Below are 25,108 nucleotides of genomic sequence, written 5' to 3'. Positions count from 1 at the left end.
AATTGTTTTGGCATGTTGAATGGACATTTAATTCACAATGACCTGACGGCAATTTTTGGACAGATGATAGGATTGATATTTACTGGGTTATGGCACTAAAGAATTCAGACCACTAGAAAGCGCATAGTTAATTCTTCAAGTGGACTTAGGTAACCATCTCTCTAAGAAATTCAGTGAGTAAGGCTCATATCACTGATTTCCTTCTAATTTTAAAGGTAAAGATATGATACCCAATACACCAGGTTAAACAAACAGAAGGCAGTTGGGAAGAAGATGCGGGCATAGGAGTCCATTTTGGCAATGCGGATATGTATTCTTCCATGCCTCCATGCTCCCGTTCGACAATCCTCAAAGCAGCAAAAAAAACTGGCACAGTCCTTGCCATCAAGACACTCATACCCATATTCTTCATCCCTTTCTTGGAGGTGTGTAGCATTGTTCATTTGAATAGTAGCTGATCGAGGTCGGATGTCAATTGTAGGTGCCTAAGGTGGAGTGGCAAAAGAAGAAAAAAGATGGTAGGAGGGAGAGACTGTTATTGTCAGCAGACCAACAGGGAGGTAAGAGACTAATGGGCAACATGTGAATGATGGTTCGGTGTGGGGTACATGGGAAATTGCTGAGGAGTTCTAATGGTAATGTTACCTTGAACTTATTAAAATCTGCTGCATCATCTACTTTAACGGAAAGCAGCACAAATCAATAGAAAAGTAACAGCTGTGGACAATTAGCTCTAGAGCCAAACTAAAAAACCTTGGAGGTTAAAAGAAACATTCAGGAAAGTAATTGGTGGCATTTTCAGTTTCTTTTGTGTTTTGTATTTTACATCGCTGCTTGATATCTGAGGGAAATTTGTGTATGGAAGGAACTGAAATGTTCAAGCTGAAATGCAGGATTTTAATATAGGCTTGATTTGTCTTGAGATAGGAGCAAATAGAGATATAGTAAAAAAGGCAAGAACTTAGTCATTTGAATGAGGGTAGAAGAACAGAAGATTCTCCAAGTTTTTTGGGGTTCATCTACTAATGTCCACCAACTAGAAGGTTCAACATGTTTCAAATTTGGTGTAGTAGCTATACATGTATCTACCTATATATTTGGAACAAGTTGAGCAAATAAAGCATTTAAAAGACATGTGAACACTTGGTGAACACTAGAATGATAAAATTTCCCACTAATAGTTATTAAGGTAAAACAGCAATAATTTCATTCTATATGTCAACTTCTTGGCTTTTTTTTTGTGATTTTTGTTGTTATTATTATTGGGTTTTTTTGTTTGCTTTTTGGTTTGTGTTTGTAGGGGTTGTTTTGTTTGGGGTTTTTTAAGATGAAATCTCTGCATTTCTGAATGAAAATAGGGTTTAAATATAGAACATAGCTAGATACACTTTCTAATTTGCTAAGAGTGTGGTGATCCAGTGACAGCATTAAAAGTGCATCTAAAACCCTTTCAAAACTCTGACTTTTTTTTTTTTTTTTTTTTTTTGCATAAGGAACAGCGTTTGAGTAATTGATGAGGACATCGAATTTTATTTGGGTCAACCTTAGAACAGATTTGGGTTTCTAATCTGGAGTTAAATCACAGGGGTTAAAATGGCAGGGTCAGAGTTGAGTTGTAAAAGGGTGTATTGCAGGTTTCTAATACAATCGGATCCCATGGCAAATTAAGAAAGAGAGGAGAAGAAATGTCTAAACTCTCTTAATTCATGTGATCCAATAATGTTGTTCACTCTTGAACTTAGGCAAGTTCAAAACCATAGTGAATCATTATTCGGGCTGCTGAATCAACTCTACAAATGGTTTAAAAATATATAACAATTCTACTTAATTCAGACATTACCTCGAGTAGAATGCTTAGATGTCTCATTTAAAAAAAAAACAAACAAACAACTAAAGCCAACAAAGCACCACTCTCCTATAAGCTCTAATAGTTAAATTCAGCAGTCGCATGCAGTGAATTTCCATTCCAAAAAACATTATACCTTGAAGGAAAACATCCGAAGAAGCTTTCATTTTGTAGACAGAAAAGAGAATCAGAGGATTTTGTTTTAAATTAAAGAAAGAAAGAAAGAGACAAAAATAATGTAAATTAAAAATATGTTTCTAAAACATAGTAAGTCAAAAAGAACTAAATTTATAGAAAGGTTGGGGTAATCATAATTTAAACAAGTATCTGTTAGATAAACCCCCCACATCTTTTACTTGTCACTGTCTTTTAACTAATCTGAGACAAAGATATAAGATATCAAATTCATTTTAGGTCTCGTATTCCCAGGGGATTCTGGGCTTTTATGTTGAAATGTTTTGAAAGAGGCCATCCTCAGTTTGTAAAAACACCTTTCAGGGGAAAAAAAAAATGTTATGCCTGCAGAGTAGGACCTGAAAACTCTATTTTGACGTTTTTTAGATTCTGTGATTAGGATCTAGGCAATCATCTATACTTCTGTTTGTCCCCAAAAGCTCACAGTTAAGTGATGCAAAGAACAAACAATCTGCCCTTGTGTGGACATCTTTAAGTGAGACAACTAAATTTGAGGTAGTTAACCTTTACTCCTTTAGTTATCTCTGAAAGACACATATGCTCACAGGTGGCCTTTTATTTCTGCCTAAAGCCAGGACACATCACTCCCCAGAGTGCCTCTTTCTATTTTGACCAATAGAGAGGCCTATAATCAAGTCTAACTTGAGCATAGCTGAAACTATATATCCTCTGTATTCTTACAGATGTTCTTCTGTCTGTCTACTGAAGAGTACCTATTTCTTTTATATTTTTTGTAGAGTTCACTTCTCAACAGCTTTTAAAGCAGAAATTATAGCAACAATGAGTAATAAAAGGTTCTTTCCTCTGTTTTTTGTATTTATTTTCTGCTGTATGTTAGAACCGAAAGAGAACGTCTTCAACAGTCTTTGAGGATTTTAGTGGAGCAAATCCAAGTGATATCATTGTTGCCTACATGCCTGAAATGGATTTGAAAACACTTTCTATTAATATAAACCATTTCACAACTATTCTTCTTAGGGGTTTGGGGGTGGAGGGGAAGGATGTTTGGGTTTGGGTTTTTTTTTTAGATAATTAGGTTAACTTTCCCTCTAGGTTTTTACACCAATCCTTTTCACCTCAGAAATTCTAGACAAGAGACTTTTTATCTCAGTTGCAAAAGGCAAGGATAAGTCTGTCCTGGACAAAATAAGCAACAAACCTTTTCCCTGTCTGGGCAACCCCCCCAAACTGCTATTAATGGTATTTCCAGTATATTTTTTTTTCCAGTTGTGGCTAGTATATACATTTTTTAATTATTGTGTAACATGTATCCATAAGTAACATTATAAACTACTAGCCAAATCACTTTCTAGGGAAGAGTAATAGGTAAAGGACATAAAAATACAAGAAAAAGAAGATAAGGAAACAATGAAAAGGAAACAGATGCTTAAGGGAAAATTAGGAAAAGTACACTTTGTAGATTGAATAAAGAAGTTTAACTGTAGTCCTGATAATAAGTAAAACAGAGTCAAGAATATAGACATAAATTAGTGGCAGAGAATATTGCTAAAGCTAGGACAGAAAAACTGACAGTTTTTCCATAAAAGTCACAGCAAGAGCTCTATCTTTAGCATAAATAATTATTTTGGTGATTGTTGTGATTTACATAACACTTTGGCTGAAAGGATTCTTATTTGAACAAATTCTTTTTTCTGGCATCCAGACAACTATAATATATGATCTTTTCATTCCCACAGTGAATGTTTGCATTTCTGTTAATACAGAGGAAGGGAATGAGTGCAGTAGCAAAGTCTGGAAAGAAAGTACAAGCATGAAAAGAGATTTAAACACTCTCTGAGAGACCCTAATTCAATTCCAGACCTTGCTGGTAAGAAGATACATACTGGATTTTTCTTCTTTTTGTCTTTATCCTTGCTTGGCTTTCTGTTGCTGACAAAGTAGTGCAAAGTTCCATATTCCACCAGTGCAGAGAAAACAAAAATAAAGCAGACTGACACAAAAAGATCCATTGCTGTCACATAGGAGACTTTGGGAAGAGATTTACGAGCAATTGTGCTTAGGGTGGTCATTGTCAGGACAGTTGTAATACCTGGTAGACAGAGAGAAAACAGCAGAGATATTATTACTTCAAGTAACAAAGTGATTTTGCCAGTTATCTCTCTCTGACTGGTTTTGAAATACACCTGGAGTTCAAACATATGGCAAAGATAAAAAACAGCACATCCCAGCAGTGAAATGTGTATTCAATAAGAGCTTTAGGGATTAACACAAAGTATGGGTTTTTTTTTTTTTCCCCATGGTCATTGCACATGCTGCTCTACAGAATACTTTAATTAGATGAATTCTGATTCTACAGAATTTAATTTAGTTTTGTAGTGTATTTATAGGTATGGGCACCTTTATTTTTATTTGTGAACTCAAAACTTTAAACAGAGCAAGAGAGAAGAGAACTTGTCAGTGTAAGAAAATCATGGTGAAGAATAAAAATCACTTCACTCCATTCTTCAGCATAACCTTAAGACCAACCTCCTACTTTTTGTTCTGTTGGGATAAGTTTTGCTTAGTTCTCAGTTACAGGGTCATGATACTGTTTAAGAAACACAACGGCAGCCATTCTATGAGGTAGAAATTCATGATAATTCTTAGGAAAGCATGTAATCCAACAGGACAAAACATATAAGATTTGTATGTGTGCTACATTAAAAAAAATGTTTCCTTTCTTGTGCTTAAATGAATTTTAGTTGTATGAAAAAGATGCAAGCCCAACCCAAGTTATTGATTGTTCAGTATTTAAGTGATTTCTTGCATACAAAGCAGTAAGGGAAGGTCTCTCAGGGCTCCTTAAAACTGAGCTCAGATTTCTCTCTGTGCCAGATTTCTCTCTTCTGGCCTTCATAAGTGACCATAGTGCATAACTGAGAAGTACTGTGACATACCTCACCATCCCTTCTCCTTTCAGGAAACGAAGAATGCACCAGAACAGTTAAAATCCATCACATTTTATAGGGCAAATTTCACACCACTGATTTTACCTGCTCAGTTCTACAAATAGACTAATTCTCAGTAGGTGTACTGGTCTTTTTTGTATATCTAATAAAATATAAAATAACAGATGAATGCCTTTATTAATTTTATACCCCTTTAAAGCAGATTTTATAAACTTTTCTAAGATGGGATTTGAAAAAGGCAATAAAATGCTTAAATGTTTCTGTCATGGGAGCCACTGGGCCTCTATTTCTGTGGATTTTTTTTGTGGGAGTTCTAGAATGAAAATGCTATCTCTCATTCTCCACTCCAGTGTTCTGTGAGGAACTTAAAATGCAGAAGGAAAAACTAAAATGATTCTCACTTGCATGGATTTAATGCAGAAGTAGAATATATGTTTAACTTTCTTTAGTTTAATGTTTCTACTTAGCTAATTCTTGCAGCTACAGCTTCTTTGCACAAGAAAGTTAATTCGGTCTCCCTTTTAGTTTATTGGAGGAACAGTTGATAAATGTGTAGAAATTCCTAATTCTGATTACTTTGCATGTGACATTTTCATGTATAGGATTTTAGATACTACCAAACTGAGTTGATTTTTTGGCCTGAAGGCTACATTTGATTGCTGGTCCCTAAAACAGAAGCCAGGGTACTATGGCACAGGGACAGATAGAACAATTGATTCCTTTTTGGTATTTATTTAATTTGTATTGCTAGTCATTCTCATATGGGAGTACATCAACTAAAACTGATGTGTCCCTGCCTCTAATCCAGCCATGTTCCCCAGCTTCTTTCTGTTTATAAAATATACTCCTGTCATCAGAAAAGCTGCAAAAGTCTTTATCGTAGGCAACCCGCGGAGTTAGGCCCTCTCATAGTAGAAAGAAAAAGGCACAAATATAGTTTAGGCTGTGTTATTCCTTGGAAAAGATAACATACCCCTAAATGAGGGGAGCAACTGTGAAATTCTCTCTCCTCTTACATTTACAAACTGGTGATCTGCAGAGGTGTCAATTAAACGGAAAAAAAAGCAGGAGGTATACCCAACTCACCCAATGATGTTCTGGCTGGGACTGCATCCTTGTTAATCCAGAAAGAAACCCAGGACAACACAACAATAAGTGTGCAGGGAATGTAGGTCTGAATAGTGAAATAACCCATTCTCCTGCTCAGGTTAAAGTAAACAGACATGACTACGTAGTCTCCTGTAAAATAAAAGTAAATTAAGATGGAATAATATGTTAAAAACCCAACACACAATTTCTATATAATATCTAGAGATTTTCTATTCTGTGTCTGGGACATATATGTTAAACTGATCCACCAGATGGGCAAATACATGCATCCCTCCTCTTTAACACTGGTATAGCCCCAAAACTGGTGGATTTTCCATACGATGAAGGTAGAGTCTTGCAGGTTCACTTTGATAAGTTGTGCTTTAAGATTTCAAGGGTAACTTCCCTGCCACAGCACAACATGTTTCTTTCTGCCCGAGTCACTCATGACTTGCACATGCCTGCTATAACCCTCTTACAGCAACTGAGTAAGTGGTAGTGGGCCAGTACACCTCCAGTCACCACACTATCACTGTTAACATGGTTTCAGCTCTGCTCTCACATAATGCATGCTTTCAGATGTACGTTCTAAATTATTCATGTTCTCAACTATTCTTTAGGGCTAGGCTGTGTCAATAATTAATTTTTTATTTGTCTGTAAATTTTCTGTTGTATTGTCTCCTCTAAAAGGATTTGAACCCACATCTCAAATGCTCAAAAAAGCCAGGCTATATGTTACTCTGACGTGCGTAACATATCATTCTCATTCAATGGTTTTGTGATTCTTGTTCCAGGGCTTTTCCTCTCTCAGACTATTAAGTAAACTCCATCTGGATTCAGGAATAGAGCAAAGTTTCAGTTTTTGATGTTGTTGTTTGGGGTTTGTTTTCATTTTCTAAAATGAAGAACTAGTTCTCATCTTTACTTCAGATTACAGCACTCCTGGGAAATCTTGATTGCAAAAGGACTATAGAACCCCAGGGTACAAAAGATTTCAGTGTAATTCAGTGAAATGCAGTTCAGAGAATTCTCAGGCAGAAACAGAATGGCATTTGCAAACTTAGAGTGAGATAGTTTTTGAATGTCATCAAACAGTCTCTGTGGCTAATGTGTATTCTGCTTAGATCAGTAACTTTAGTTAACATTGAGTTCTCTGTTTTCAGGCATAATTAAAATTTAAATTTCCCCAAAATAATTCCTTTGAACCTGGCCACAGAAGAAACTTCAGTGAACATTTTTCATCTGGTGCATTTATTTTTTTTTTCAATGTGAATGTCCATGTCCTAGGGATTAACTGATTTTAATTTAATTCTATTATGTTACAATTAAACCAAAAGCTTTAAAACCAAAACATATATGTGCAGTTTACAATGAACATGAGCTGAACATGAGCAACTAATTTTAATAACTACAGTCTGATTTTCCCCTTAATTCACAGTTAAGTTCACATTGCCAAAAAAGCCCCAAATAAAGCCCTGCAATTGATCAGAAACCTGGTAAAACTGAAGTCATAAAATTACAGTATGGCTAATTCTTCATCAATCAGGAACATGTTTTAACTACTCAGGAAGTTTCTTTTTAGTACTGGACTTCCTCACTAATTCTGTTCATAAATAACAGATGTCTGCTAACATTCTAGGTTCTAGATTTTGTCCAACCTTCAAAACTGTTATGACACCTTTCTTTATTCAAAGACTTCACCTCCTGATGGATATATGTGTAAAATACAAAATACTCCAGAAAGCTATCCATAGGCAACACTGTATCAGGTCCTGATATTTATAGACAAAATTCATAGCATTATTCTGTCAGGCCCTATTTTTTATGTCTTGTAGAACTGGAAACATTTTACTGAAAGATCGAGGCCACAGTACACCATATAGAGTTTATGCAGGCATTGAGGTTTCTAATACTATAGAAGTGAAATCAGAGGAAGTAAAAATGTCTGTGTGAACTATAGCTTGACAGGCAGTGTGGAGTGGACCAGTCTGAAGAGTCATTGAAGGATGCATAAATTCTTTTAAATTACATGTTTCTTTCTAATCTGAAAACCTGCTGGTGCCGCAGACATTGTTGCAGTGTGGAGTGAATTTCACTATTTCAGACAATCTTAACAAAGAAGGAAACAATGTTAATACCTTCAGAGAGATGTTTTGTTTATTTCTTACCTCACTTGGCTGGGATTTTGGGAAGTAGGATGCACTGATGGTGTTTTTCAAGGTAAGAGGTGCCCATAACAAATATCAATTAGGAAATGCCATGCCAAAATGAGGCAAGCCAGTAATTCTGTAAGGTATTGGATATCTCTTCTAGTCTTGAAGTAATATGAACAGTTGTAAATAAATAAATGAGAATGGGTGCAAGATGGAGCACAAGAGTTTCCACATAAACATAAGGGAAAACTTTATCATTGTGAGGGTGATGGAGCACTGGAGCAGGCTTCCCAGAGAGGTTGTGGAGTCTCCTTCACTGGAAACATTCAAAACCCACCTGGATGCGTTCCTGTGTTATCTGCTTTAGGTGATCCTGCTCTATCAGAGGTGTTGGACTAAAAGATTTCTCAAAGTCCCTTCCGACTCCTAACTGTGATTCTGTGAAACCATTAAGTAAAAAGTGGTAGGATGCTCTAGAGAGGCATCTTACTGGTATTGCCTAGTTTATGTAAGTGATGTTGGAATGACATAAGAGCAAGCCTTCTGAGATTGTTAATAAGAAAAGTACTCTGAGCGTACAAATTAATGCAAGACCAAAGATGTCCAGTTTAGGACCTTGAGTCAGTTGTCATAATGCCCAATACACCAAAGCCCTAAAATGCTTTAAGTGCATTAAGTGCATGTGGACTTCTGTGTTTAAAGCAAACTGCTATCTTTTCATGATGGACTCTTGCCCTAGCTGTGGTTTTATCCACATTTGTGGATACGTTTGTGTTTTCTGATTCTATTAATGGACTTCTCTACATTTCAGCTGAGAACATCTTAAACATTCTCTATATTTTTTCAGATTATCTCTGTGCCAGAGGTGATTTTTCACTGCTGGTATGATGTCTGCACAAAGATGTCAAACTAAGACATTCTTTTAGCAAAAAATGGGCAGACTTGATCCTTAGCACAGTGTCATTCATTAGCCCTCATTTAGCAAATTGATAATCTTTTCAGTTTTACTTCATCCTCTTTCCCTGAGCTCTGGCTTTTGTTTATCCAATACTGTATACCGCAGCAAGAAAGCTTCTCAGACTGCCAGATTTCTGTTTGCAACCCTAATATACTTTTAGATTTTTCTAGAAATTAATGATAATGCAACCTGGCAGTATCTTTGTAAGACAACATACTTAAGTACTTAACATTTGGCATCCTAATTACAAGATTTTGGATTGCTCAGTCTTTCATCACGGACTTTACAGTCCTGACACCCATTCTAAGGTATATATAACAATTATATATGTCTAGAATTTTTTTTCATTTTAAAAAGAAATACAAAATTTCCCTGGCGAAAATAATCTTATTACATTAAAGAGCATAATAAGTCATCCTTAATATATCTGTCTGTCTCTATATATGGCTAGATGTATTGCTGCTATTCTTCTGTATTCATCTGTATTTGAATATATAGATAGAACGTTCTTCATCTGAAAATACAAGAACCAGTTAATCAGTTTCTTCAGGGACATATATTTAAACCAGAATGCAGTCCCTTGAGAAAATGTTATCTAGGTCATGTGTATCTTTGTGTATAAATACTCATATCATGCTCTCTACTAAGTGCGCATTCCTGCCAATTATGTTTGGAAGATCATGAGATGTGTGGCAGGGTTCTGACTTCAGCCAAAACATCTTCCTGCTGCTACTCTGAATGGGAAGCTGAAGATTTCTTTTTGAGACAATAGTACCTGCTGTATGGGTCTTAAGTCAGTTCTAGAGAAGGAGATATTTTGAAAAGGAGATGTATACCATCAGTATCCAGTAGTCATGACCTTAGTAAGCCCTTGCAGAAGGTTTTCTTTCTAATAGTCCTGTGCCATCCCAATTTACACAAACTCAAGGCAGTCTATGTGTAGTTTTGAAATTGGGAAGCTGCTCCTATGGTACACTTGTCTCATCTACTCACCTGAATACAAGAATTCAGGCTCTGTTAGACAGCAGAGGAAGTGAATTCCTGATTTGAGGAACCATCTGTGCATACGTCCTGGCCTAAGTCCCAAAGGTTCAATAGAAGGAATTAGTTGTGCCAGGAAGCATAGCCAGGGGGAATGTACACTGCACTTAACTGATTTAATCAGCACAGTGGGTGTGATCCTTCATTGCTTCCTGGTTGTGGAATCATTTATACCTGTGCAAAGTGACTGGGAAATTATACCCATTAGTACTCTCTTTATGCATGTTTAAGTGACTGTGCAAAGTGTAAGGTACTGGGGAAACAAGCATTTAATTTGTACTCGGAAGTGATTTGGAAACTAGTACGAATGGTACAGAAAAGAACAGCTTTATAACATCACAGGAAACTGGTGTCTTAATTATAGTTCATGTAGCAACACATGGCTGAGATTATCTCACACTATTATAAGATTCTATTTTCTGTTGTTTCAAACACTGCTGGATTTAAATTATTTTAAAAAATGGCAGTGAAGCTTAAAAAAATTATGTGCTGGGCACCTGGTCAAGTTATTTGTACATGTCATTTTGGTTCATTCTCCCAGATAGTTTTGGAGTGGAGAAAATTCAGTGTTTCACTGGAGTTTTGAACAGGGAAATTCAGTGAGGTGAAAGGCTAGCCTTTTTACAGGTTGCCATTTCTATGAAAATCACTCATGGCTAAGGTCAATGTTTTGGAAAACAATGTGTGCATAGACACATTATAAGTAGACTTTATTCTTACTAGCCCTGTTTCTTACAAAGCTATGCATCCCTCTGAAGGGAACAGCAAAAAGAGGTAGATGTTAGGTATGGCTCTCAAACATTATTTGTTCCATTCCACAGTCCACTATCTAAAATCTCCAGAATTTCTCTGTGCTGAAAGTATACATCACATGAGTACCTCACCCAGTGCTGGCTCTAAAATGTCAGGGATTTTCATTGTTGGAGCTCTTCTCCCCCAGAAAGTGGTTGTGTATGATCCTAGGGTCTGAACAGCATTTTGCTTGAGTATTTGATTACTTTATGTGCCTAGCCACTGTTTAGTAGTATGAAAACCAATGCGTGTTTTAGTAATTCTAAGATACTGGCTATAATTTAGCACTTTCTACATCTAAACTGTAACTGTAAGAATTATAAAAGAGAATATTGATGATGAATCAATAACTGGCTTTCAAGTATTTTTATTACATCTTTTAAAACTTGAAATTTTTCTCTAGTAGATGGATTTGGGAAACAGCTGGGATAAAAAGAAAGACAGGAGAAGAGTAGTGTATGAGCCAAACTCTCCCAAAATCTGAGGCTGCCATTTACTCTTTAAGGACTGATCAAATGACTATCAATGAGGCTTAATGTAGGTCACTGTTTATATGGTAGCTAACAGGCATGGTTCTGCTAGCATGGCCAGTAGCAGCCACATGGTTCATGCAGGCCCAGCCACATGGCCCAGCCACATAGCCCAGCTGTCCAGATTTTCATCGGGTTTTTCTTTCCTATTTTTGCATAGAAACCATACAGAAAAGAGCAAGAAATTTTAATAGATTTGTTAAGAGAAACCATATGAAAACATAAATAGAAATGGAACCTCTTCTCAAAATTAACTAGTCTAAACAAGTGCATAAATAAATGACTTGTTTATATATATATGGGAAGCCTTATCCAGTTCATCTTTCTGGATGGAGTATATACAGGAAAAAAATAACATATTACGAAAGAATAGAGCCACAGGAGGGCACTGTCACCACAGGATAGAAATTAAAAACCCCTGCAAGTCTGCCAGTGGAAAACTGAATCTTAACAATTTCTAATTATTCTCCCCATTGAGTGTTTATATTAACACTGAAATGGCATAACTGACTTCAATGGCTCTCTTAATAGAGGAGCACTTGTAAGAATGAAACCAACTCTTGTATGATAGAAATATTACCAAAGTAACATCACCTTTGTGATACAAGTGATGAGTGTAAACTGCATAAATTGTTAATGAAGAACAACTGTGGCAGCAGAATTTATCTTCATTTCCTCATAAATAACTAATAGATACATCCTTGTTCTCTTTCTCTTTTACTGTTAACATGGCCAACAGTCTCATTTGCTGTTAGGCTGAGATCACAGCTAACACTATTTGATTTTTTTAAAAGAATGAACAGGTAAATAGTAGTTTAATGGAAATTATGTGTTTTCTTGGTTTTAGTCATGGTACATGGAAACACCATTAAAAGAGGAACATATGACTTCTATATATACCTCCTTTAAGGCAGGAGCTTTGTTGTAAGTTCATGGTTATCTACTCTAAGTAAACTTTCCCTCTGAATTAATCATATTTAAAAAAAAATAAAAGAAGACACTCATTATGAATTTGAAAAAAAAAAAAAAAAGTCTAAAATATTTCACCAGGACTGAAAGGCTTTAATCACTGACCAATTTGTTTCATGATGTACCTACACGGAAACCAAGAGGATCCCAGACCTAAAGGGTTTATTGTCTAAATCTTCAATACTCAGGTTTCTAGAACACTTGAGACACATTGGCCAGCATTATTGTGTATTAGTTTAGTGCCTTACATTCCTGTGCTGGAGCTGTATACCCAAATCATACCAAGTCCAGATAAACTTCTAATTCTTTCTAGCTCTTAACTAGAACTCCAAACTATTGGACCAGTACCTGCTGTAAAAATAATTGTAATCAGGACCAAAAGGATCCTACATGCATCTTTCTTCTTTATAAAAGTACTAGGCTTGATGCCATTTTTATACAGACATTCCATAATAATAAACAACAATCAGCTGGTAATCTCATGGGGTGTTGCCTGTAACAATCTAATTTCCTTCACATGGTATACCCTTCTCCCACTCCTGGCAGAGTTACCTAAAACCTGCTACAAGTGGAGAAATAATTTTTTCTTTATTTTTTTTTTAAAAAAAAAAAAAGAAAGAAAAAAAGAATGGTAAAATATGGGCAAGGGTTTTTCTCTTTTGTGTCAAAATGGGTGATGGTATTAGAGGTCTGGTGTATGCTCTGCTCAGCAGCAGCTGGATGCAGGTTACTGTCCCCAGGAAAGGCAGAAAATAGGAGAATGAGAGACTGGAGTCAGACTTCTCTCTCCCATATCAGGTCAGTGTCAGCTGTGGGCTACATCGTACAGTGCAGCTATAATCTAGGATGAAAAATCATGTAAGTAGTTGAAGGTTGGTATATTTGTCCCAGTGCATCTTCATTTGGCTTTTGTCCCCATCTCTTTTCTTGCCTTGACAAGGTCTATATTTGGAATTCTGCTGGCATTTACTGTCTTTGTGAGGGTAGAGTCAGCCTGAAAATACAGTTCAATGAAATGTCTTGTAATGCTATGGTGGTGTGAGGAAAGCATCATACTTTTTTTCTAAAATCACAGTTTTCTATGAGAATTCAGATTTAACCTGTTCTGTTTTATTATTCTGTTGTATAAAACCCAAAATGATCTGTTTTTGGTGGGTTTTTTTCCTCCTTCAAATAGATCAGAAAGTTCTTCATTATGTCTAGTTTAGCACTAATGAAACAGAATGTCTAAAATGGGTTATTTATCCTCTGAAGAGATGATATTAGCTCTTCCAGTGCAATATTATTTTACATATATCACAGGAAAATAATTTCAGCTGAAGTATTTGATCACTGGGTGCATGAGTGAATTTTCATAAAAAGAAGACAGGAATTTGATCACAGTGCTGATCATACTCTGATATTTATGAGACTTATTTGTGTCCACAGCCAGAAAAGAAACGTCTGTGGAAAAGGCAAAATCAATAAAAAACACTGTCCCCATGATATCTGACTAGGAAACCTTCTCAATATGTCATCCTTTGCCAAATATCCTTTTCATTATTTCTGTCCTTCACAGTTTTTTCTTCATTGACTCATTTTCAGACTGCATAGGTACCAAACAGTTTCAAAAGATAAGTAAGCCACCTCCTTTTCAAAAATGCTTGACAATGTTTTTCCTTCTGAGGTTTAGCAGCAAAATAATACTATTGTCTCATAGGGAAGTCATGATGTGAAATAAAATACAGTGAATGTTTAGCCCTTATGGCAAAGAAAGGCAGAAAATCTGCCATGGCATAGTAGATGTTTGCTTGCAACAGACTTGAAGCACTTGGAACAGTGCTGTTCTCTACCTGATTGCTGACACCTGCTCTCTCTGGGCAGTACATGGAGAATGGGGAGATTCATGGTCATTGACACAGCACAGCAACTCTCCTAAGTCATTTCACCCCAATTCTAAATATCCATTTCTAAGCCATGATTGCAGTTCGGTTATGTAATGAAGGAAAACTTAAGACTTTGACAGAGCTTGCGCTATAGTCCATTTATATAAGGTTATCTCTGGGATTGAGATAGTAAAAGCCTGGTTTACCATTTACATTCCGAAGGATCAATCCTAACTACATTGCACAGCAGGGCAAGGGGGTGCAAGAGATCGGAGGAGATTTTGCATTTTAAAATCATTTTAAAGAGTAGTGTGTATATCTGTATGTGTATGTGTCTGACATCAAACACCTTGATTTCCTGCAGAAGCAGGGAGATGGGAACTAGTTTATGTTTGTGGGAAATGACAACCCCCGCTGAAGAAACTCCTGCAGAAGATGAATCATTACAGCCATCCAAGCAAATGAAATTTCTTTGTGTATGACATGACTTTCTGCCTGACAGTTCTGGGTTTTGTTTGGTCCTTGGCCACTCATTCCACTTGAAGTGCTGTTTTCTCACTTCACTTGATGGAATGTGTTCCACTTCTCATTAGTTTCTAATTATAAGAGGAGAGAATGTAATGACACAAGACAGTAATTAAAATCTATTACTGTTGTTCCCACCTTCCCTTTGAAATCACAAGATTTACCCTAAGAATGTTTTGTTGCTCAACAATGGCAGTGTGTGGAAATACAATGAGGAATTGAAGGCAAGCTTCAGAATGCTTTTTCATAAGATTCCATCTGTAAATACTAGAAGTTCACAGGGAAAATGAATGATACTGACCCTATGTATTTACAGACAACTTTTTTTTTCCTACTTTGAGACATAATTACAAACAACTGATTCTTTTGTTTGTTTTTGAAGGCAATTAAGCTATTACAATGACATTAGCAAACAGGAGGATTTTTAGTGTGCAGGATTAGCGTTCAGATATGGCAGCAGCAGGATGTAATAGGTTGCAGCTGCTGTGAGTGAACCATTATGCTCCATGGTGTAAATAATCTACCTTCTGCTCCCTCTCCTACTCCCCTCCCACCTAGGAAACATCAGCTGAAGATGAAAGCTTAGCTGCTCATCTCTGAATGGTTAGGAGTGGTTAGGTTTCTAAATAACCTATTTGACATACTGTGATAGGAATTTGGAAGAAAGAGTTGAGAAAAATGTTAGGATGGCAGAAACCTCAGGTAACATGAGAAAGTAGAAAGCTACAATTTCCAGGCAACACAACCAGCTGGGTTGCTGTTCTGTTAGAAATCTTGCTGTGCCTGACACAGTCAGGCATCCTGTGTCCTTGGCTCTTTTAGATGTCTCAGTTTTATCTGAATTTTTTAAGCAGAAAACTTTTCCTTAAGAAAAATCATGCACCTATAGCTAAGGTCTCCATGCCTGCTTAAAGCAATGACCTATTATCATTACAATAACAAAGGTCTTGATATATAGTGAAATCCCTAATGTGAGCAAATAAGAAGTGTGTTTTATTATATTTCATTCATTTTAAGGTATCCAGATGGTATACTCACTTCCTGGCAACATCCAGCTCTGCCTGCTCTTTACATACATGCAGAACTGGAAACAAATTGGCTTGTTTCCATATCTTAAAGCCTGAAATAAATCACCTCCCTGGTACTTTAGCTCAAACACACTATCAGGATTACGAAATGGCATGAAATAACAATTGTCAAAGCTATGTAAATCTTATCATCTTGAAACTTTCAAGTTTGCATCAGCAAAATAAAACATAAAATAGTGGGGTTTGTTTTACATGGGTGATAAAGCACAGTGTTTGTACTGTATCATGGGCCTACATATTTGGACTTTCTAGGCAGCCTTGCAAAGGATGTGTGTGAAAAGGGAGTGTGGGCAACCCTAATAGGATAAATTTAAGATGTTAAAATGGGAGTGAAGTTAAAGGTGGCACTTTGCAGCCTAAGGTAAAATCTGCTGGCAATATATACCTGAAATAGCAAAGTTAAAAGCAAATGGTCAAAGGGAACAGACAACTATCAAAGCGAGTCTGATTTTAGGTGGACCAATTCCCTTCATGGTATCATCTTAGCTAATCAAATACGAGACATCAGGACTCATTTTGTGGACAGGATGCCTCCTGTACTGGCTGAACAAGAGACCCACATGCCATCTATGTGCTCTACTCTAGGCTTCCTAAAATTTCAGAAGTTATTGAAAATTAGAGGCCTATTTGTTGAATGCCACAATAGAAGAAGAGAAAGTATTTAATATTGCTGATATAAATAACAACAGACTTATGGACCTGTTAGAAAACTCCCTGTTTAATGAGCTTTGTGCCTGTTGTGATTGCTGAACTGATTGCACAGGACTAATGCTAAGATTTGTTTTTACATCTTTATAAATTGTCTTGCATGGCAAAGGTCATTCTGGAATTCTTCTGAAAGCCTTTCATTCTGAGAGAAGAGGAATACAGTACATTTAATCTTTGATTTGGATGTTTCCAGTTATTTTCAGAGCCAGGAGACACTATTACACAACCTGAGGCTGCAATAAAACTTGCTGTTTTCTTCTGCTTCCTCTCCAGAGGAGAGAAGGCATGATGGCGTGGAGGCGGTGGTCTGTAGGGGAGCTACAGATTTCACAGATTCATTCTGTCTGAATCCCTCCAGCAGAAGAAATTTTTTTTTACAAGAAAGTGTCACTCAAACATCAGCATCTTGCTCCACTGAATGCACAGTGAGATAACTGGAAAGACAGTGCCACAAACAAAGAGCCTGAGGGATGCTGTGAGGAATACAACACGTTTTATTGCTCAGCATCCAGCACTATTTAAATTTTTTAGGACATAATTCCATTTATTTTTGGCTTCCTTTGAATATTTCAGATTATTTCATCAGTGAATATTTAGTTTTAAGCCCCAGAAACCAATCTAAGTAATCAAGAAAGGACTAAAAGTCACCAGGGTATGAGATTCTGGAGGGCAAAACAAAAAGGAACAAAAATAATGCGGAACAAACCCAACTTTCTTCAGAGCTCAGTGTGATCAGCTACGAAACGTCATGGGCTTCAGAGAGTTAGGACAGCTCAGTAATGAAAGATGATTTTGATGGAAAAAAACCCAGCAATGATGCATAATAAAAAGTAAACTGGTTTGTTGGAAAATAACATAGCCCAAAAATATCCCCAAGCAGCAGTGTTGATTATTGATTAGGACATTGAAGCAGCAGCCAAATTATCACAGGTCTAGTCCCCTCTCTCTCACTGAACAGCTGTAGAGGGGCAGGACAGATATTTCTCTTCTCTCAACCCATCTTTCCTGCCATGGAAGTGCTTTGGAACATGTGCACGCTATATGATTCAAAGACATGTGATAGTTTCTGCTGCAAACTTATGTAGAAATACTTAATGGGAGTGATTGAAAAAAGAAAATAGTGGTATTTTTGTAATGACATAATATTTATGATTTATATTTTACTTAGTATATATATTTTTAATTGAGATTTCAAACAAAAGAAAACAAAAATATTTGATTATTTTTCTGTTTCTGGTAATACTATAAAGTACCAATGTAGGTATCCTCACTCAAAGAAGCAAAATAAAATATACTAACAAATATTCCTATTTAAAATCAGAGCCCATAATCAGTGCTGTAAGGATTGGTCTGAAACTTTCTGCATTTTTTCAGATATTTTTTTCTTAGAATACAATGAAAAAAAAACAAACTTCATTCAGTTTTGTCTTGTTCATGTCTTGTCATGTTTCTGGGTTGTGAGATGAAAGCAGGCTGTATGCTTTGAAGAAGTTTTCTATGCAACATGGAAACAAGGTGATACCTATAGGTGATAACAAAATTCAGAAAACAGAATTTTGGAAAAGGGCAAAACCTCTCATGCACTGAGGCCTCCAAGAAAAATGAGAATGTTAAAGGTGACGCATGAGAGTTAGATTATTTCACTGCTGTCTAGGACTGCATCCCTGTACCTTTCATTGAAAGACTTCTCCTTGTTGAGAATTTGCCTAACCACCAAATGATGAGGGTTCTTGAATGATTATGGCAATTCTGAAGTTCCTAATACTCCTGATTCGTACGCAATGCCCCTATCTTCACAGGATCACAGGATGTTAGGGGTTGGAAGGGACCTTTGAAGATCATCGAGTCCAACCTCCCTGCCAGAGCAGGACCATAGAATCTAGCACAGGTCCCACAAGAATGCATCCAGATGAGTCTTGAAAGTCTCCAGAGAAGGAGACTCCACAACCTCCCTAGGGCACCTGTTCCAGTGCTCTGTGATCCTCACAGTGAAAAAGTTCCTCCTCATATTGAGGTGGAACCTCCTGTGCTATAGTTTATATCCATTACCCCTTGTCCTATCCCAGGGTACAACTGGGCAGAGCCTGCCCCCTCCCTCTTGACCCCCAGCCCTCAGATATTTATAAACATTTATTAAATCTCCTTTCAGTCATCTCTTCTCCAGACTAAAAAGCCCCAGGGCTCTCAGACTCTCCTCATAGGGCATATGCTCCAGTCCCTTCAGCATCCTGGTGTTGTCTGCTGGTATTCAGAGAGAAAACTCACTCTTGGAGAACTTTTTTTTGCTATTGTTGTTAAAACTTGTTATTTGGATCTGGAAAGCATAGATATTCCCACCAAGCAAAATGATACTTATGGAAAGGTTTCATTGTAATAGCCTCCATTGTGCTTTATTTTATGAAGCATTGATGGGCTTGTTCTTTTTGCATGGAGGCAAAGCAAACCATGAACTGCAGTTGTGCACTATGGAAGATTTATGGAAAATAAAGTTAATTTAAAATCCCCTTCTTTCACCACCTGCCCTTTTCCACCCCACCCACCTCATTTTCGCCCTTTTCTCCCTCAAACACTGGAGCACCTGGGCTCTGTTGGAGTCTCCTCCCACCCCAGGTGCGGCCACTTTGCCTCCTCTGCCCACTCCTCTTTTTAATTGGCCCCAGAAAAGACAGAGGCCCCAAGCTGAGCCCATCTGGACTGGGGAATCCTCCTCTTATCACTGGTGAGTCCCATGGTGCATACCGGGTGAGTGGGGTGGGACAAAGGCTGGGGGGCCTGGTGGGCCCCTGGTTTAGGTAGGAAGAGTGTTGATGGTTGCTCCAATATCATCCATGCATGCTGGCTGGACCTCCTTACTGGGGCTGAGCTCCTCTGTGTGGTATCTTGGCTGGTTGAGGGTCATGCCCTTGGCTCTGGGATGGGTGCAAAAACGATGGTGGTGAAGCAGGAGCTGTTTAGGCAAGGGAGGAGGATGGTGTAGAGGGAGCAGGAACTGCTTTGGGATGAAGGCTGGTGGTGGGCAAGGCAGGGTGTTAAACTAGATGACCTTCAGAGGCTGCTTCCAACTCTGGTGGTTTTTATGTCTCTATGATCTAGTTCCAATCCCTTTGCCATGGGCAGGGCACCTTCCACTAGACCAAGACAGCATCTTTAAGGGCATTTTTTTTCCCTTTTACTGCATATAGAAATCAAAACATAATATGGTAGCTATGACAAAGTGGTGGATTTTTGGTTTTGAAGTTACCTTATTTTGAAAATAAGGTTTTCTGTATACTGACATAAGAAATGAAATGATTTCTGTGAAATTCAAGTGTGAAAAAAAATTATTGGCATAAGAACCATTTAAAATCTGACTGATTTTGTGGGAAGGGTTTGGCTATTTCAATAGTATTGCTCAGCAAAAGTTAGTTTATGTCTGAAGTGTAGGTAGTGGAAACACTGAAGTAAATTCATAACCCCAAAACAAGTTGTCTTACCAATGTATTAAATTATGTCATTCAGAAAGAAAATTCCGTAATCCGTACTTAATTTTGCAGCCTGACTCAATAAATTTTGATTCAGAAAAAGGGTAGGAAGGATACTCTAGGAGAGTTGGGCTCGATGATCTTCAGAAGTGCTTTCTAACCCCTACCACTCCCTGATCTTGTGACAGGCATTTGTTAATAGCTAGCTTTGCTTCCAAACACATTGAAACATGTGGAAATAAATACTCTTGTGTCTACTGATGGAATTTTTTTCCCTCCATAAATATGTTTATTTAAAAGTGATTATTTCAAGAACTAAGCTCAAAATTTTCTGAATCTTATATTTAAACAGATTTCCTTTACAAGCCTTCATAGTACCTCAAAAATCAAGTTTGGCTTCTGAGCTAGAAGAATGGTAACTGCCTTAGTAAATGAACAACTTGTTGGAATTCTGCTGTGCTTATGCTATGCTGCATAAAGGTATATATGTAAATGGTTGGAAAAGGGTTGCTGTTGATTAGGGGTAAGCAAACCATTCCTGTAGAAATTAATTAAAATGTAAGTAAGCACATAAACCAGGTGGTGACTATGCCATAGAGAAAGAGAGGCCAGAGTTTTCTGGGTGTTTTTTTTTTGGTTTTGTGTTTTTTGTTTTTTTTTTTTTAATCAATGACAGACACAACTGGCAGCAATAATACCTAAGTGTATTTTAAACATCTGTTATTTGCCTCTGTTGAATAGTGGCTTAAAATCAAATCCCCTGGCAAAAGATAATTCTGATGCTTAAAAATTCCTGGATTTATCATAAAGGCTTTCAGTGTTGAAAAGCTTGCAGAGTTATGCAGGGAATCCTTCTGTTCAGCTTTCCACTTTTACTTGTGGCCATATTAAGTTCTTTGGAAATCTGTCTAAACCCAGATATAAAGGTAGGAAGAGAGAGTATTCACACACCTTGTTAAACTAGTTCTAACACTAGCTTCTTGTTAAGATTTACTAGTATTTTGCATGAAATTCAATGCATAGCCTGTCATTCATCTGTATTAGCAGGTGGAGATGTTAATTAATTATACCCAGATGAGTTGTGTTTGAATGAGTATTGAACATGACTGAGTGTATGTATTGTATGTAAGGTGAAAGAAAGAAGGAAGAAAAAGAATACAGATTTTGTAGCTATTTGTGAAGTTTTAGCATTAATTGAATTTTTATTTTTCATTTATTTAAAATCATATTAGTGATCACGATGGCAATCCCACTATCTTATGTAGCAATGTGTACATTTGTATACGAGGAGGGTGAGCCCGTGTTCCTTCTGCTGGTGTTGTATGACACTGTTCTGAACCCACAGCCAAATGTAGCTGCTGTCAGGGTTCACAGCAACAGTACTACTTATTTATGGGCTAATGGCATGTTCTGTTTACAAATAGAATGGTTAATCTTTCTAAGACATGGACACTGGTAGAATAACCCTTGGAAACAGTTAGCTGACAGAGTGCTGGTTTCTTTGCCTTTCAAGTGCAAAGGTGCTTCTCACCTATGCCTGTAACCTATACATCTACTTCAGTTTTGAGTCCTGTCCAGATGTTTCACAATAATAGGTTTATGTAGAGTATGTTAGGGTCTTTTTTTAAAGTGGACTAAAGTGTGCTTGTTGGTTTCTTCTGTTTGTTAATATGTGGCTGCCTAGAACTGAAGATGAGGATTGTATTTAACCTTTTCAAATAGGTTAGGTCCAGTTGCATCTAACTCTTGGAAATAAACCAAGGAACTAAAATGGCTAGTCCCTGCTCAGAATTTAGTCATTCTGGATAAACGTATATTCTCTTTTGCCAGTACGTGTTTAAACTTGTTTCATAGTTTCTAGCCAGAACTTTAGCTAGTCAAATTCCTCAATACTAGAGTAAAACCCAGTCTGGGCTGGTTGAAAGTGCACCTTTTGCCCTAAGAGAATGAGTGTGACTCAAGAGAAATCAGTTTTCTAATCTGAAATACAGGCATCAATACAAGTATCCTGAAAAATATGGTGTGTTTGGATATTAGAGGTCTACATTGATTAAAAGAATGAAACTTTTTTTCCTTATCTTGCATGGTCTGTTCAAGGCATGGGAAGAACAGCCTTCTGTGTCTCACTGAATATGTATCTGTTGCCTACCTACTTTCTGAGCAGTACGAGCTGTCTCACACAAGCACATTCTCTCCCACACAAGCTGTACTTTTCTCCTGCTGTACATGCAAATGGCTATGCTGGAGGAGGTGACTCCTGTTAATGTACATGTTTCAGGAAGGTGTGTACCTGCCTCAGCAGCTACTAGGTTTTAGAGCTTCAGAGTTAATTTTTTTTTGAAGCTCAGTTTGTGGCAAACTATTTGTATAAAATCCATGATGTGAAGTCTTGTATATTACAGAAGTAATATATTAAATACATGGCTCTACTACATATGTGCATAGCATTAAAAAAAGCTTTTAAAATATCATAAATTCTACACACAAAAGCTTAGCATGTTTTTCATGAGAAGAATATGGATCTGCATTTAGGCTCACTAGTTTGAGAGTAACTTTTTATTATCAATATTTTTTACACATCTAAAATTTACTAGGACCATAATTTAAAATTACAACAATGAGAAATGTGGAAGAATTTCCAAGACCTTTTGTTCCATATTCTTAAGTGGATAAAGCTATTACTGTAGGAGACTGCCCAATTATCTAGAAAGGAGTGCTTCCAGAGTTCACATCTATGACTTTTAAGAATAAAATATTCTGAATCTTACTTGTGGGGTTGTATAAACACTTGGAAAATTTTTAAATAAAAATATAAAAAATGTATTTGTTTCCAACTTGAGGCATTTCTCTAGAAAAGTCTATTTTGGACTAATATTTGAGGTATAAACAGTAACCTTATTCTCCTGCTATTGGTTTGCCTGAGGACAATGCCAGCAGATTCCAAATTGTTTCTGGTTTCTTAAGCATTTTGTCTTGCAGAAGCCAGGTGCAAACCTTCAGCAATGTGCAAATTAATCTTGTTCACAATCACAGCTAGCATGTAACAGCAGAAACATCCGCTGGCAGAAGGAGGTGTTGCAAAAAGCTACCTCTAATAGAGCAGCTATTTACATCCTAGGAAAGGAGATGGCAAATGTGTTTGGGTGTATTTCTAACCTCTTGAGCTTTCTAGGAGGATATTACTCATATCAGGTAGAAAGTAAAATTGTTGGAGGGAAGTAGAAGCTATTAGAAAGGGGGGGGGGGTATTTTTAAAATCGGAACAAGAAGAAATAAAGGCACTGAAGTGGAAGGAAATGGGTGATGGTTGAAATACTGAATAAATGTAGAGTTAAAAAAGTAGAAGGTGTTGGAGATAGTGAGAGAGAAAAAGGAGAAATTATGAAAGCTGGCAAGCTGTGAGAAGATATTTTAAAATTATACTTAATACCAAAGACTGAGAGCAAGACACACTACAAGCTTGCACACAACAGGCCTGAAGGACAGAATAGAGTTGAAGAGGAAGCTCAGTTTAAGGATCATGTCTCAGAAGAGACAGCTACTAGTCATGAATAATTTATAGTGAGTATTGCCATTTGAAGTCAAACAGATCAAGCTTAGGACGTAAAAAAATTCTTTACAGATACCATCTTGAATTTTCAGTTATCAACTTCACAGGAATAAAGGTAGAACTTCTAGATATATGTAATCACCCTAGTCCAAATCCTATAAGGCATTTAAATGGCTTGCCCTTTCAAGAGGAGACCTTTGAAGAACCATTTATTTCTCAAATAGACATTGCAGGATGATGTTCACAGCTAGTAAAACCAAGTTCAAGTTCCTCTGTCTCCATTCCATGTCATAGTGTGAATAGCATCACACTGTATGTTTTCAGGCCAGGAAGTGCAACCTCTTAATCTTTTCTTAAAAGTGAGGTTATAAGACTGTGAATCCCCATGGGTTATGTCTTTTTAAGACTTTCCTCTTTTAACATTTGAAAACGTTATGTCCTGGAAAGCTTTTAAAAATGAACTGGCAACTCTGAGTCTAAAACACTGTGGCATGCACAGAAGGATGCATTTGGAGTCCCACAGGACTGTGGTGAGGGAACTGTGAGTTAAGCTTTAGTGTGTAGGCTGGAGTGTACCCCATACATCAGTGATTCAATATAAAGTCACTGGACACTAGATCTCTTTAAGGTCTCTTACACTGTTTTTGAGAGGTTCAGCTGCTGTTTGTAATTCTTCAGAGAGATAAAGCTGCAGCTGGTGCTAAGCATGACAAAAGGTTAATATGCTCAAAAGAGGCATCCAATGTTTTTTGCATTTATCTTTCTGTGGAGATTGCTATCATAAAAGACTTGTGGATTGATATGTTAGGCTGGATGCAGAAATAATGAAGTGGGCATTCATATCTTGCATGTGTACCATACCGTGTTCTAGAAATTCTCTATGAGACAAAGTCAGTCATGATGTCGCCTCAGATGCCACAAGAAAGAAGGATGCTCAAAACCCAAGAGGCAAAGCCATAAAATTGCATGCAGTAATTTCTTATGCAAAACAATATTTGCTTTAAAAGTGCTCAAGAGTTTGCTGGAAATTATGTGGATATGGAAATGGCATCAAGTTTCCTTCAGGAAACCAACATTCCCACCAGGCAAATGCAGAACTCCTCCTCCACAGCACTGTGGCCCAGCAGCTGGCTTTCCTCCTGGTTCAGCTCTGCTGGCCCCATTCCCTAGCAAGCACTTTGTCACTCATATGCACATACGGCAGGTGGGAGAGAGAGTAGCCAGAGCCAGGAGAGCGCTGAAATACTTCAGCAGAATGAAAAGAGAAGTTGGAGGTTTGTTTTTTGTCAAGACTTTCAGTTTTTAAGGTGGAAATGACAGCAGTGTTCTCAAACTGCATCCCAACAGTTTCTAGCATGATGAATTTTAAACATTTTATTCTTTCCAGAAGTAGAATAAGTTCAAAAGAAGATGACTGATGGTAGTTTTG

The 25,108-nt window shown here is 37.2% G+C and overlaps 1 protein-coding gene across 6 annotated transcripts in view; it reads right to left on the bottom strand.

Annotated features, from left to right (window-relative positions):
* Nucleotides 1-209: 209 nt before the first annotated feature.
* The window catches only part of GABRG2 (gamma-aminobutyric acid type A receptor subunit gamma2), a 63,444-nt gene continuing 38,545 nt past the window's right edge, over nt 210-25,108 (bottom strand). The window contains exons 6-11 of one of the 6 annotated variants that reach the window (XM_054389393.1): nt 11,063-11,087; nt 6,234-6,247; nt 6,037-6,189; nt 3,886-4,091; nt 1,983-2,006; nt 210-485 (exon numbers count right to left, since the gene is read on the bottom strand). In XM_054389393.1, the coding sequence (XP_054245368.1) occupies nt 210-485; nt 1,983-2,006; nt 3,886-4,091; nt 6,037-6,189; nt 6,234-6,247; nt 11,063-11,087 (698 nt within the window). Of the gene's footprint in view, nt 486-1,982; nt 2,007-3,654; nt 3,660-3,881; nt 4,092-6,036; nt 6,190-6,233; nt 6,248-11,062; nt 11,088-25,108 lie in introns of all 6 variants that reach the window. The other 5 variants (XM_054389391.1, XM_054389395.1, XM_054389394.1 and 2 more) reach the window with 5 other exon arrangements.

This window comes from Indicator indicator, chromosome 18 (genome assembly GCF_027791375.1).
Source record: "Indicator indicator isolate 239-I01 chromosome 18, UM_Iind_1.1, whole genome shotgun sequence".
Lineage (NCBI taxonomy): Eukaryota > Metazoa > Chordata > Aves > Piciformes > Indicatoridae > Indicator > Indicator indicator.
This window is presented reverse-complemented; position numbering and strand designations above follow the sequence as displayed.